General features: G+C 43.7%; 1 protein-coding gene across 2 annotated transcripts in view; it reads left to right on the top strand.

The window, feature by feature from the left end:
• Positions 1-13,197, top strand: part of SEMA4B (semaphorin 4B) — a 74,143-nt gene that overhangs the window by 43,326 nt on the left and 17,620 nt on the right. For both annotated transcript variants that reach the window (XM_040414133.1, XM_040414132.1), the window contains exons 2-4: positions 8,362-8,513; positions 8,607-8,669; positions 11,368-11,466. In XM_040414133.1, coding sequence (XP_040270067.1) covers positions 8,362-8,513; positions 8,607-8,669; positions 11,368-11,466 — 314 coding nt within the window. The remainder of the gene's footprint in view (positions 1-8,361; positions 8,514-8,606; positions 8,670-11,367; positions 11,467-13,197) is intronic.

The raw sequence follows: 13,197 nt of genomic DNA, 5'->3' as shown, positions 1-13,197 counted from the left end.
ATAGGTGTCCCAGAGTGTCCAGGTTTCTTCATACACATATATATATATATATATATATATACTGTATATATATATATATATATATATATATATATATATATATATATATATATATATACAGTCTTGTGAAAAAATTAGGACACCCTTTGAAAGCATGTGGTTTTTTGTAACATTTTTAATAAATGGTTATTTCATCTCCGTTTCAACAATACAGAGAGATTAAAGTAATCCAACTAAACAAAGAAAACTGAAGAAAAGTCTTTTCAAGATCTTCTGTAAATGTCATTCTACAAAAATGCCTATTCTAACTGAGGAAAAAGATAGGACACCCTTGCCCCTAATAGCGAGTGTTACCTCCTTTGGCTGAAATAACTGCAGTGAGACGGTTCTTGTAGCCATCTACCAGTCTTCGACATCGGTCTGAGGAAATTTTACCCCACTCCTCAATGCAGAACTTTTTCAGCTGTGAGATGTTTGAGGGGTTTCTTGCACGTACAGCCCTTTTCAAGTCACCCCACAGCATCTCAATGGGATTCAAATCTGGACTTTGACTTGGCCATTCCAGGACTCTCCATTTCTTCTTTTTCAGCCAATCTTTGGTTGATTTACTAGTATGTTTTGGGTCATTGTCATGTTGCATGGTCCAGTTCCGCTTCAGCTTTAATTTTCTAACTGATGGTCTCACATGTTCTTCAAGCACCTTCTGATACACAGTAGAATTCATCGTGGATTCTATGATGGTGAGCTGACCAGGTCCTGCTGCAGCAAAGCAGCCCCAAACCATGACACTTCCACCTCCATGCTTCACAGTTGGTATGAGGTTCTTTTCTTGGAATGCTGTGTTTGGTTTACGCCAAACATGTCCTCTGCTGTTGTGTCCAAATAATTCAATTTTGGACTCATCTGTCCAAAGAACATTATTCCAGAAGTCCTGGTCTTTGTCAACTTTATCGCTGGCAAATGTCAGTCTGGCCTCGATGTTTCTCTTGGAAAGCAAAGGTTTCCTCCTTGCACACCTCCCATGCAAGTTAAACTTGTACAGTCTCTTTCTGATTGTAGAGGCATGTACTTCTACATCAACAGTAGCCAGAGCCTGCTGTAGTTCTCGAGATGACACTTTAGGGTTTTTGGATACCTCTTTTAGCATCTTGCGGTCTGCTCTTGGGGTGAACTTGCTGGGGCGACCAGTCCTGGGCATGTTGGCAGTTGTTTTGAAAGCCCTCCACTTGTAGACTATCTTCCGGACAGTGGAATGGCTGATTTCAAAATCTTTTGAGATCTTTTTAAATCCCTTCCCAGACTCATAGGCTGCTACAATCTTTTTTCTGAAGTCCTCTGACAGCTCTTTTGCTCTCACCATGGTGCTCACTCTCACTTCAACAGTCAGGAGCACACCAAACTAAATGTCTGAGGTTTAAATAGGGCAAGCCTCATTCAACATGCAGAGTAACGATCTACTAATTATGTGCACCTGGTGTGATATACCTGTGTGAGATCTGAGCCAATTTAAGAGGGAATACATGTGAGGGTGTCCTATCTTTTTCCTCAGTTAGAATAGGCATTTTTGTAGAATGACATTTACAGAAGATCTTGAAAAGACTTTTCTTCAGTTTTCTTTGTTTAGTTGGATTACTTTAATCTCTCTGTATTGTTGAAACGGAGATGAAATAACCATTTATTAAAAATGTTACAAAAAACCACATGCTTTCAAAGGGTGTCCTAATTTTTTCACATGACTGTATATACCCAGGACAGATTTACTAAGGGCTGGTTCACACGAGCGAGTCCATTGCGGGAATCGCGCTCCGTGTGTGAGTGTGATCCTACGCTCTGGACTTGCAGGAGCGCACGGCATTATCATGATTTATAATGCTGTGTGTCTCTGCTTGACCTTATTTCTACAGAATCATACTGACAGCTTTATGTCACTATGATTCTGTGGAAAAAAGGCCAAGCAGAGACACACAGCATTATACATCATGATAATGCCGAAGTCCAGAGCGGAGGATCACACTCACACACGGAGCGTAATTCCCGCAATGGACTCGCTCGTGTGAAACAGCCCTAAGACTGGTGTTTCCTACGTGGCTCCAAATTTATTAAGAGGACCAGGCCTTTTATTAAATGAGGGGCTTTTCTGGTAATCTGTGCACCAGAAAATCAAATTTATGGAAGCTATGAGCGGAGTCCAAATTATGCCAGTCTCTGGCTTCAATTGTATCAAATCATCTGGCTGTGGCTAGCCCATCCTCTCATGCTAATAAGCCTGTTCTCACCACTTTTGAGTGAATTTTTTTTTCAAATTATGATTTTGTGTCACCCCCTATCTCCTCACAGATTGTAAGCTCTTGCGAGCAGCGCCCTCATTCCTCTTGTAATAATCGACTTGTCTGTTGCTATGTTATTTATGACAGTTTGTACATGAACCCCTGACTTGTAAGGCGCTGTGGAATATGTTGGCGCTATGTAAATAAAGATTATTATTATTCATATTATGGCATGAGCTATAATTTGAAACTATTTTTTATGCCACAAAAGTATGGTAAATGATTGAACCAATCTGCCCAAGTGTGTTCTTTAGAGAAGCTATGGGAAGCATAAGGGTTTTCTAAGAATTTAGAATTGATGACCTATCCTCTGGATAGGTAATCAGTGTCTGGTCAGTGGGGGTCTGACACCCGGGACCCACGCCCATCAGCTGTTTGAGAAGGCAGTGCCGCTTCTGTGAGCACCAGGGCCTTCTCTCTGTTCACCAAGCACAGCGCTGTACATGGTATAGCGGCTGTACATGGTATTGCGCTCAGCCCCATTCACTTGAATAAGACTGAGCTGCGCCTTGGCCACCTGACTGATGAACGTGGAAAGCAGCGAGAAGGCCACGGTGCTACTGCGAACGCTGCTGCCTTCTCAAACGGCTGATCGGCGGAGGTCCCCCACTGATCAGATACTGATGACCAGGGCCGGATTAAGAGCATCATGGGCCTGGTGCTGAGGATTTTGCTGGGCCTTTTTATGGAACTGCACTCAGTGTCTTAATTACATATATATTTTATCGATACCATTAAAGTATTTTGTTCTTGCAACTACCCCTTCATTTGGCGTCTATCTTGGCAACATGGAGGGGGACCACGGGAGGGGGACCCTGAGGGTGGGGGCATCCTCAGGGCACTGTAGTGTCAGGAAAACCGCTTTGTTTTCCTGACACTATAGTGATCATTTAACATGACTATGAAGATTACTGTTTTCTAGCTGCTGTGGACTGTGGACAACAGCAGCTAGAAACAGTAATTTCCATAGAGCTGTGTTATGATTTATGGACACAGCACTCAGCATGCTTAGCCAGTCAGATAGAAGGCTGGCTAAGCATGCTGAGAGCTGTGTCTAAATACCATAACACATTAAAGGGATTCTGTCACCAGGTTTCACCCGTCAGCTAAAAATATGCTGATGTTCAGGGCGTCTTCACGATTCCTAATGTGGGCTTATAAATGTCATCTGTGGGCTTATTTAGCTAAAAAACAGCTTTTACTAACCTGTCAGTCAGACAAATAAGGTGCCCAAGGGGATGTTAATGGATGCAAGGTGTCGGCCGCACCCGCCGCCGTTCGTGCCCAGCGCCGCCTTTCCGGACTTCTGCGCCGCCTCCTAATCCTCTGTGCCGCCTCTCGCTCTCCCTCCCTCCCCCTCCTCCTGCTGTAAGATCTTGCGCATACAGGGGTTGAGCGAAGTGCCGGCGCATGCGCACTTCGCTGTAAGAAGCCAAATGGAGAGGTCTGCACGGGCGCATCAGGCAGAGCCCTGTGCGCAAGCGCGAGATCTTACAGCAGAAGGAGGGGGAGGGAGGGAGGGAGAGCGAAAGGCGGCACAGAGGATTAGGAGGCGGTGCAGAAGTCCGGAAAGGCGGCGCTGGGCACGAACGGCGGTGGGTGCGGCGGGCATCTTGCACCCATTAACATCCCCTTAGGCACCTTATTTGTTTGACTGACAGGTTAGTAAAAGCTGTTTTTTTAGCTAAATAAGCCCACAGATGACATTTATAAGCCCACATTAGGAATCGTGAAGACGCCCTGAACATCAGCATATTTTTAGCTGACAGGGGTGAAACCTGGTGACAGAATCCCTTTAAAGAAATTACTGTTTCTAGCTGCTGTGGACTAGCAGCTAGAAACAGTAATTTCTTTAATGTGTTATGTTATAGAGACTGAGCTCTCAGCATGCTTAGCCAGTCAGTAATTTTCATAGTGCTGTTATGATTTATGGACACAGCTCTCAGCATGCTTAGCCAGCCTTCTATCTGGCTGTGCTTCTTGAGAGTCACAGTCCACAGGCTCAAACAGCCTGTGGACTGTGACTCTCAAGATGCAAAGCCAGATAGAAGGCTGGCTAAGCATGCTGAGAGCTGTGTCCATAAATCATAACAGCACTATGATTGCCCTCCCTTCCAACTGGATGAGTTTATCTGATACCTGCCCTGCTCTAGAAGCTCCTGCTGTCTCACGGGCTGGTGTGGCTGAGCGCTGTGGGCCGTGTGCTGGTCGAAACTGCTGAGTAGGTTGTACACAGCACAGCGTGCAGGAGGGATAACCGCGGGCGCACTGAGGTCATATCCGGCGGGCCGGCATTACAGGAACCGCACCAGCTGCTCTGACGTCCTGCCGCCGGATATCCTGTGACGTATATCCGGCGGCAGGACGTCAGAGCAGCTGGTGCTGTTCCTGTAATGCCGCGGCCAGCCGGATATGACCTCAGTAGTGATGGGAAGCTCGGATCTTTCAGATGAATCGGTTCATGAATCGGATCTTCGGTTCACTTGCTGAGTCACTGACTGCTGAGCTGACTCGCAAGTGAACCGAAAACTCTAGGTGCCGGTGCGCATGCGCAGATGCTATCCATCCGATTCACTTGCTGCTGCTGACTCAGTCGGCTCTTCAGCTCGCTAATGAGTGAGTCAGGATCAGGAAGAGTGATTGATTATAGTGATAGTGAAGGGAAGCTGAGGCTGACGCCGGACAGGAGGACTCAGGAGCTGTCACTGTGGTGTGCATTGTTGTCTGTTGTGCATTGTTACCCACAGTGACAACAGTCGGACACTGACAGTAGTACAACGAACCAAGTGAAGTGAAATGTAAATGCCCGCACAGGGAAAACTATGTGCTGAATTGATAACAGTATTACAGTAACAGTCACTGGCTGATAATAAAATAGTCCCCACAGTCCCCACTTAACGGAATCCATAAAGGAGATGTGAACCCACCCTTAGTTATATAGCTACTGAATGAGATGCCTTTAACATATATATCTCCTGAGAAGCCAATTTGATCCTAAAGGGTTAATTCAACCTGTAATCTAAACTCTGTGTCATCTGTCACTTCTCTTATCTCTCTGGGCCCCATAGCAAGAATCTAAATTGGGCCCCCATTCCCCTTTTATAGCCCCTCCCACTACCCATTCCAGGCCTCTTTCTTTGTTCCATGAACTATGTTCGCTGCTGTTTTATAATTTATGCCATCAGAGCCGGATTGGGATTACAAAACAGGCCTGGCACACAAAAGAGGCATAATAGATACAGTGTGTACAGATGTATAGTGTATACAGTAGTGTACTGATATGTGAGGAACGTGGTATAATATATGCAGTGTGTTCAGGTATATAGTATATACAGCAGTGTACTGATATATGAGGTATAAATTACAGCTCGTACCTCACATATCAATCCAATACTGTATATACAATATACCTGTACACACTTCATCTATTATATCTCGTACCTAACATATCAGTACACTGCTGTATATACAATATATCTATACACACTGCATATATTATACCTTGTACCTCACATATCAGTACACTGCTGTATATACAATATATCTATACACACTGCATATATTATACCTTGTACCTCACATATCAGTACACTGCAATATATATTATATATCTGTACATATTGCATCTATAATACTGTTTAATATATGCAGTGTGTGTGTGTATATATATATATATAGATGTGAGGCATACAAGGTATAATACTGTAGATGCAGTGTTTATAGAAATATGTGGTCAGTTATGCATTATAGTCACTGTGTGTGTGAAGTACATGAGGTTGTGGTCACTGTACCTGTCTGAAGTATTATACATGAGTGAGCAATGAGTAAAAACAGGGCATGGAGGGGGGGTAAATGATGAAAAGTGGAGGACCTCCTCTTACCACTCCATTCCAGTCTGTATGGATCAATGCAGAGCTGATTGTGAACTTCTAATACTTGCTGTTAGGGGTTGAAGGACCTGTGATGATGTCATCACAGGTCCTGGCAGATGTACCTTTCAAACCTAGGAACTACACCATTTTTGGTGCAGTTCCTTTGCTAGATTCTGCAGGACCTGTGATGCTGAAGATGATGTCATCACAGGTCCTGGCAGATGCACTGTTCTAACCTGGGAACTACACTTTACACTGTGCACTTCCCTTACAGGACCTGAGACGACTCAGAGCTGCTAGTGCCTGCCTTGCCTCAGCTCTGATTGGTTGGTGGGCGGGAAGGGGCGGGGCTGGCAGAAGCAGCTTCCACTCTAGGATCATATTACGCTCCTCCCGAGTCCCTCCCTCAGGCTCCCTGCTGCCAGCGTGAGGTGAGCGTCTCTGCATTGTCTGTGCTCTATGTGACGCTGCGCTGTGTACAACAGAGGACTATTAACCCTCCCGACGGCCTTTTGGCTGGCAGATGGGCCTATTTTATGGTAGGGGCCTGGAGCTGCAGCTCCATCAGCCCCTACGTTAATCCGGCCCTGCTGATGACCTATCCTGAGGATAGGTCATCAGTTATAAAGTCTTGGAAACCCCCCATTAATGCAGAGAATATAATTCCTGGTGATTTACAGGTCATCATATATATCCTTTGGACCCCCTCATCCATCACATAGTTAATAAACTTTGTGAACTGTTCCAGAAGGTTTGTGTCTCTTGCTTTGGAGCAGAGCAGCAGTCATGCTGTTCAACATATTGATATTGTGTTTCTGAGCCAAAGATCTGTATCTGGCAGCACTCGGAGTATGTGCTATGAAGCTTGCCGTAGGAAACGAGAAGTTGGCTAGTTGCAGAGGGGAATAGTGATCACCTCATGGTTGTTAATGAACTGGAAAACTATTCAAAGGACACAGTTTATCCTGTGCCACTCGGTCCTGAATACCTCCCCACTGGGGATCAATTGATTGGAGCGGCGCATGTGTTGGCGAGGGAATGAATACCATGAATACTGACTCAGCTTCTCTTTTATTCACTTAATTTTCCAGCTGTGAAGGGTTTTTTTTCCCTATTTTTTTCCCCCACTTTAAAAAAAACAAAAAAACATTTCCCCTTTTTTTTCTTCTAGAAATTAAATCTGAATCCCCTCATTCATGGCACATACTTCTGATCTGTGTGGCTAACATGAGATGGATATAAACCATTTGTTTTCAGTGCAATGGTCTATAGCAGTCATGCTCAACCTGCGGCCCTCCAGCTGTTGTAAAACTACAACTCCCACAATGCCCTGCTGTAGGCTGATAGCTGTAGGCTGTTCGGGCATGCTGAGAGTTGTAGTTTTGCAACAGCTGGAGGGCCGCAGGTTGAGCATGCCTGGTCTATAGTGTATATATATCGCTAAAAAAAAAAAAAAAACACCAGGAAAGGAAAGCCTTTAGATTGTCCTGTGCTATCCATTTGTCACATGCAATTTATGGTACTGCAGAGGTCTGTGCTACAGAATAAATACCTTTTGAGCTTCTGTAGACACCAGGGACCAGTTGTGAATGCTGCCTCTGATCTCCCTGTCCCTTTGCCTTTGTATTTCATGATAACCATCTTACTTTTCCAGATGCATACAAACTGAAGCTGCTCATACACATTACATGAATATTGGCCAAACCCACAAGTCTCAGGACTGGCTGGCCATCTAATGTATGGAGGCCTCCCTACTCTTGTCCGATGGCAGATGTGGGTGGAGAGGTAGAGTGGGCAGTTGGGGTTCACCATGTCCGATCTTTTTGCTCTGAGAGGAGAGAAGCCACTGCTAGAGGACTTTTGCAGCAGCTTACCCCACATTCCCTATGGAGAGCACCTGAGCCACCTGTGTATGTGTGACGGGGGAGTTGGCCAAATGCAGCTATTAATGTCTATTGCCAGCCTAAGAACGCTATGAATGTGAAACTTTGAGGTTCTATGTTGGCAACGTCCGTGGCTATGGCCAATTATTTCTGTTCTTTGTCCTAATGTTCTTTAGAAGATGGCATCTTATTACATTTTACTATATACTTCACATAAAATTAATATCATGTCCTATTTCTTTCTGCCTAATAAACGCATATGTTTTTTCCTGTTTGTAGGTTCTCCAGACAGGAAAGTAAAGAGGTTTGAGGAAGAAGGAGTCAGCCATTACACAACCCTACTGCTCAGTAAAGATGGCAGCACCCTATATGTAGGGGCCAGGGAAGCCCTATTCTCCCTCAATAGCGCTAACTTTACCTCGCTGTCAATGGTAGGTGTTTCTGATCTTATTTTTAATAGTGGCCACCCACCTTGTCACCAATGATCATTTTGAATAATTTACTCTCTTATTTACATTTTGCAGTTAACGTGGAAAGCAGAAGACAGTAAAAAGAAGGAATGTACTTTCAAGGGAAAAGATGCCCAGGTATGTTCTCCTGTAAATAAACTATTCTACTGCTTACTCAACGCAAAGACCTCCATTTTTATTGCTACTGATGATATTGCATAAGATATAGTTGCGACACATGTGGAGACTGTTGAAGAAGCCCATACAAGCTGTAACACTGCAGCTAATGTTGCTCATTTTACCACATATTGAGACATCTATGGGTGTAAAGTAACAGTAAGCAGAAGCATTGTGGCTGCAGGGTGACTGACTGCCGGTGGTTTGAGCTGGGTATGTGGCTATCTTCCAGTTGTCCAACCTGGCATCAAGGAAGCTTGCAACGATCTGGTGATCACCCAGGAGCCATATTGACAAGTCTCTTCTAGTTGATGTTTGCAGTCTCTAGTCTTGTTAAAGATCTGAAAGAGGGACCAAGTTATTCGTTTCCTGTGAATAAAATTCTATTTTAGACCTTTGATAAGATCCCACAGTTGTCCTGAAGCATGATCTGCCCAGGAGGCATTATCGTACATACCTGTGCTCCTGTGTCATGAGGTGCCACAATAAAAGAGGCTCACTTTTTCATATTTTTTCCCCCTTGGTTTTCCCCTACTTTCCAATGTTAAAAAATGCCTATAACTAGGGATGAGCGAACTTTGTGTTTCAAGTTCGGCGTACAAGGTTTGGGTTATCTAAGAATTCCGTTATGGAGTCTGCTACCACGGACCATAACTTATAGTCCATGGTAGCGGAATCCATAACGGAATTCTTAGATAACCCAAACCTTGTACGCCGAACTTGAAACACAAAGTTCGCTCAACACTACACATAACTAATATATTTGAGATTGGAAATCTCCCATTTGCTTCAGGAGAACCAGCCATGAGCTGCAGTGGCTCAAAATATTTGTGGGTGTTCCATAAATATGGTGTAAAAAATAAATGCAGAAGAGTGGCGTAACTGCATTGATATAGGGGTTCAGGTGGGTCCCAAAGAACCCTTTTTAAATCTAATCACAATAGTAAAAATGTCCCTTTAACTTAAAATTACTGGGGAGGCGATACCGCTTCTCATTGAAGAGGTCCAGCGGGCATATGGAGAATTCCTTATAGGCAGTGCTCCATGGGAAAAAATATGTCAATTGGTTTTATTTCTTCTAGAGAAGACCTATCTCATATCAGCCATACCAGAGACTCCTCCAAAAGGAAAAGTTTCCCATGGGATAGTGATGCAGTATAGATATTTTATTTGTTCTGATTTCTTTTGCGTAATAAATGAAAAAAGTAATCCGCACTTGAGACTATTAAGACACAGAATACATACCCATTGTCCAAAGTACAACCACACCCTTGTTACACGTATCCTCTGCACAAAGTCGTATTTGCATGAGCACTGTGCTTGACCTCCTTCTTAAATACAAAATGGTAAACAGGAGCTAAAAGGTTTCTGTCCTGTGTTTGTAGAGATCTGCTTGGGTACAGCAAACACTGGTAAAATGGCCACATATTCCTGTATGGGAAAAGAGAATGGACGAAAAAAAGAGCTGCTGTGCTGCAAAACCGTGTTTTCCACCTCTAGATGTCCTGCATATGTGTCACCATAAATAGCTTCTGGTCCTCAAAGTTATTTAAATGTTAGCAAATTTCTACCAGGTCATCGAGCAGTGTCACAAGTTTAGATCTGTGGGGTCCGTAAGTTCACACTTCTACCAGTTGCTGGGACTTACCTATGTATAAAGTTATAGTCAAGTCTTCACCATGCATCTGGAGATTTTTGAGTTTAAAAAGTTGAACGGACAGGTGCCTAACGTGTTAGGAACCCTATGATTTGGCCAGTCATTGGAGGTTCCAGGTCCCAGCTCATGGGCTTGTCCGTTCCAGGGTGTATTGAAATTGGAGATGCTTTTTAGAGATCAGAAAGTAATTTGGTGTGACCCCTATACTGCACTGTGATAGGTCTTTATTTCAGGTTCAGGTGCCTCATCTCTGTCAGGTCTTTTCTCTAGATCATGTTGGGCAAACTGGGATGGTTGAAGAACTACAAGTTGCAGTCAACTGGTGTAGAGCGTTACTTATTTACTAAGCAAAATGGATGTGGGATTTACAGTATCTTTTAATTATTTGAGGACTAAAGAGAGTCCACTAATTTTGTTAATTGTGCAGTTTTTAACCTTGTAATAATCCTTATCCGGGGAGGGATTCAATTTTATAGTACAATACATTTACACTGATGCATCACCACGCATGAATCACATGACTTCGATGGCATCAAGTATATCACCACATGGGGACATGTCCGTTCCCATTAATAATTGGGTTATAAATGATGTCATTGAAGAGTGTGTATTTATCATTGTATAACATAATTATAAGGCATCACCTCTTGTGTAGGAGATTTAGTGGAGGTGTCCTTTAAACAATATAGATGTTCAATGCCATGCAGTGGTTGTCCGCTCTGGAAATTGAAAAAAAAGCTCAATTTTGCAAAGTCAACCTGAGCTTGCATCCAAAAAAGTCACTACTGAAGAGGTAAAAACCTTGTATGGACTCGAGCAGGACAGATCCCAGAAAATGTATGACCCCGGGAGCAGCTTATAGGTGATTAGAGTATAGGTGTGCCTTTTCTGCCTCTCACTTGTGATGACGGTGGCTTCTGATGGAGACATGCAATGAGTTAATGATCAATAATAGGCAATATGAGAGGAAATAACCTGAATCTGATTTTCTTATTGTTTCAGAGAGATTGTCAGAACTATATTAAGATCCTCCTGCAGGTGAACAGCACACACCTCTACACCTGTGGAACGTACGCCTTCAGCCCCAACTGCACCTACATCGTAAGCGCACTTCTTTAGCTATATTGGAAGCAGTCACACCCTGCCTGGGTTGGGCTAGGAATGACATGGCTTATTCTTTTATAAGGAATATATGGCTGTTGTGGAAATAGCACATCTCCAGAGGAATTTGTGCCCTAAAACAAATGAAAAGCAGTTTTATACGGTGTACATGAACACTGCAAATACATAGCATTTCTTTCTTTTAGGGTGCCTTCACATCTCCAGCAAGATGATCCTGCTGTCAGCCAGAGCAAAAACCATTACCTGCAATGGTTTATTGTATGGATGAAACCCGGCATTTATACCAGAAAGCAGCCAGATCCCATTATAGTCAATAGTGATCCAGCAGTGATTGGTAGAATCCGGTAATACGGAATCTGGTGAATTCTGGCAGGCTGTTCTAGAGATGTGAACGAGGCCTTACATGTATTTTAAAGGATTTTTTTCTGGGACTCCTATTTTGATGACCTATCGTCAGGATGGGTCCTCAATATCTGATGGGTAGGGGTCCAGCACCCATCGCCCCCGCCAATCAGCTGTTTGAAAAGGCTGTGACCCTCCAGTGAGCGCTGCAGGCTCCTCACAGCATACCAAGCACAGCACCATTCACTGTAAAGTGGTATTGCAGCCCCATCCCATTCACTTGGATGGGACAGAGCTCAAACTAGGCCAATGAACGTGATGTCACTTACCTGGGAAGAGACCACAGTGCTCACTGGAGCTCCGTGGCATCTTCAAACAGCAGGTCGGCGGGGGTGTCGGGTGTTGGACTCCCTGATCAGATATTGATGACCTATCCTGAGGATAGTCATCAGTATATGGATAAAACCCCTTTAATCCTAAACTGCAGCCTTCAGAGCTGAAATCTCCCAGAATTTCTTGCTAGTTTTGTGTCTGCAGCTTGTTCTGTTGATTTTTGGGTCATCTTTATACCTGCAACTGTACAGCTTTGAGATATAACAGAAATAAAAGCTGCACATGCGATAAATTTCAGCAGCCTCTGCGTATAACCTAAGGTATATGCAGCTTTTACATTTAGAAAATGTATTCAAAGTGAATGCAGCTCGGCTTGGGGCTATAATACAAGCAGCAACTCAGATCGATTGCAAAATGTAATGCATTGTATTATTTGATGTTTTTGCATGTCTCCCATTGATTTATTAAGGGCATGTTCACACGGCAGGTTCTCTATGTGGATTTTGCCACGTAGTCTGCACCAAAATCAACGTAAATTTCAGGTCCTACTGATACTCAATCCGCTCTCTAGTTCATTAGGCCGTGGATTGTACCCATTCAGATCTCAAAACTGAGCATTTATATTGGGAAGGTTTCCGTACGGAAACGGTGGTGGGTGGCCTGTGGATTAAATTCAAACTCTAAATCCACAGCAGAAATTCGAGGATTAGCCTTTGATTTCTGACACTGTTCCCTTGGCAAATACTTGCTGACTGTACTTCCACTGTGTGAACATACCTTAACAGTTACCATTTGGACATACTTTAGAAATGGCTCTGTGGAGTACTGTTATACCGCACTACAGGGGTAAACGACCTCCTGCACTCCAGCTGTTGTAAAACTCCCAACATACCGGTTCTGTTTTGTGGTCCGTAAAATACGGATGCAGCCCATGTACCAACTTTTGCAGGCATTTTCTATCGGTTTGCAGAACGGACATATGAATGATCTTTGTGCTTTCCACATCCGTATATACGTTCTGCAAAAAGACAGAAC

This window comes from Bufo bufo, chromosome 1 (genome assembly GCF_905171765.1).
Source record: "Bufo bufo chromosome 1, aBufBuf1.1, whole genome shotgun sequence".
In the NCBI taxonomy this organism is placed as follows: Eukaryota; Metazoa; Chordata; class Amphibia; order Anura; family Bufonidae; genus Bufo; species Bufo bufo.
Note: the sequence above shows the minus strand (reverse complement) of the source record. Positions and strands in the feature narration are given on the sequence as shown.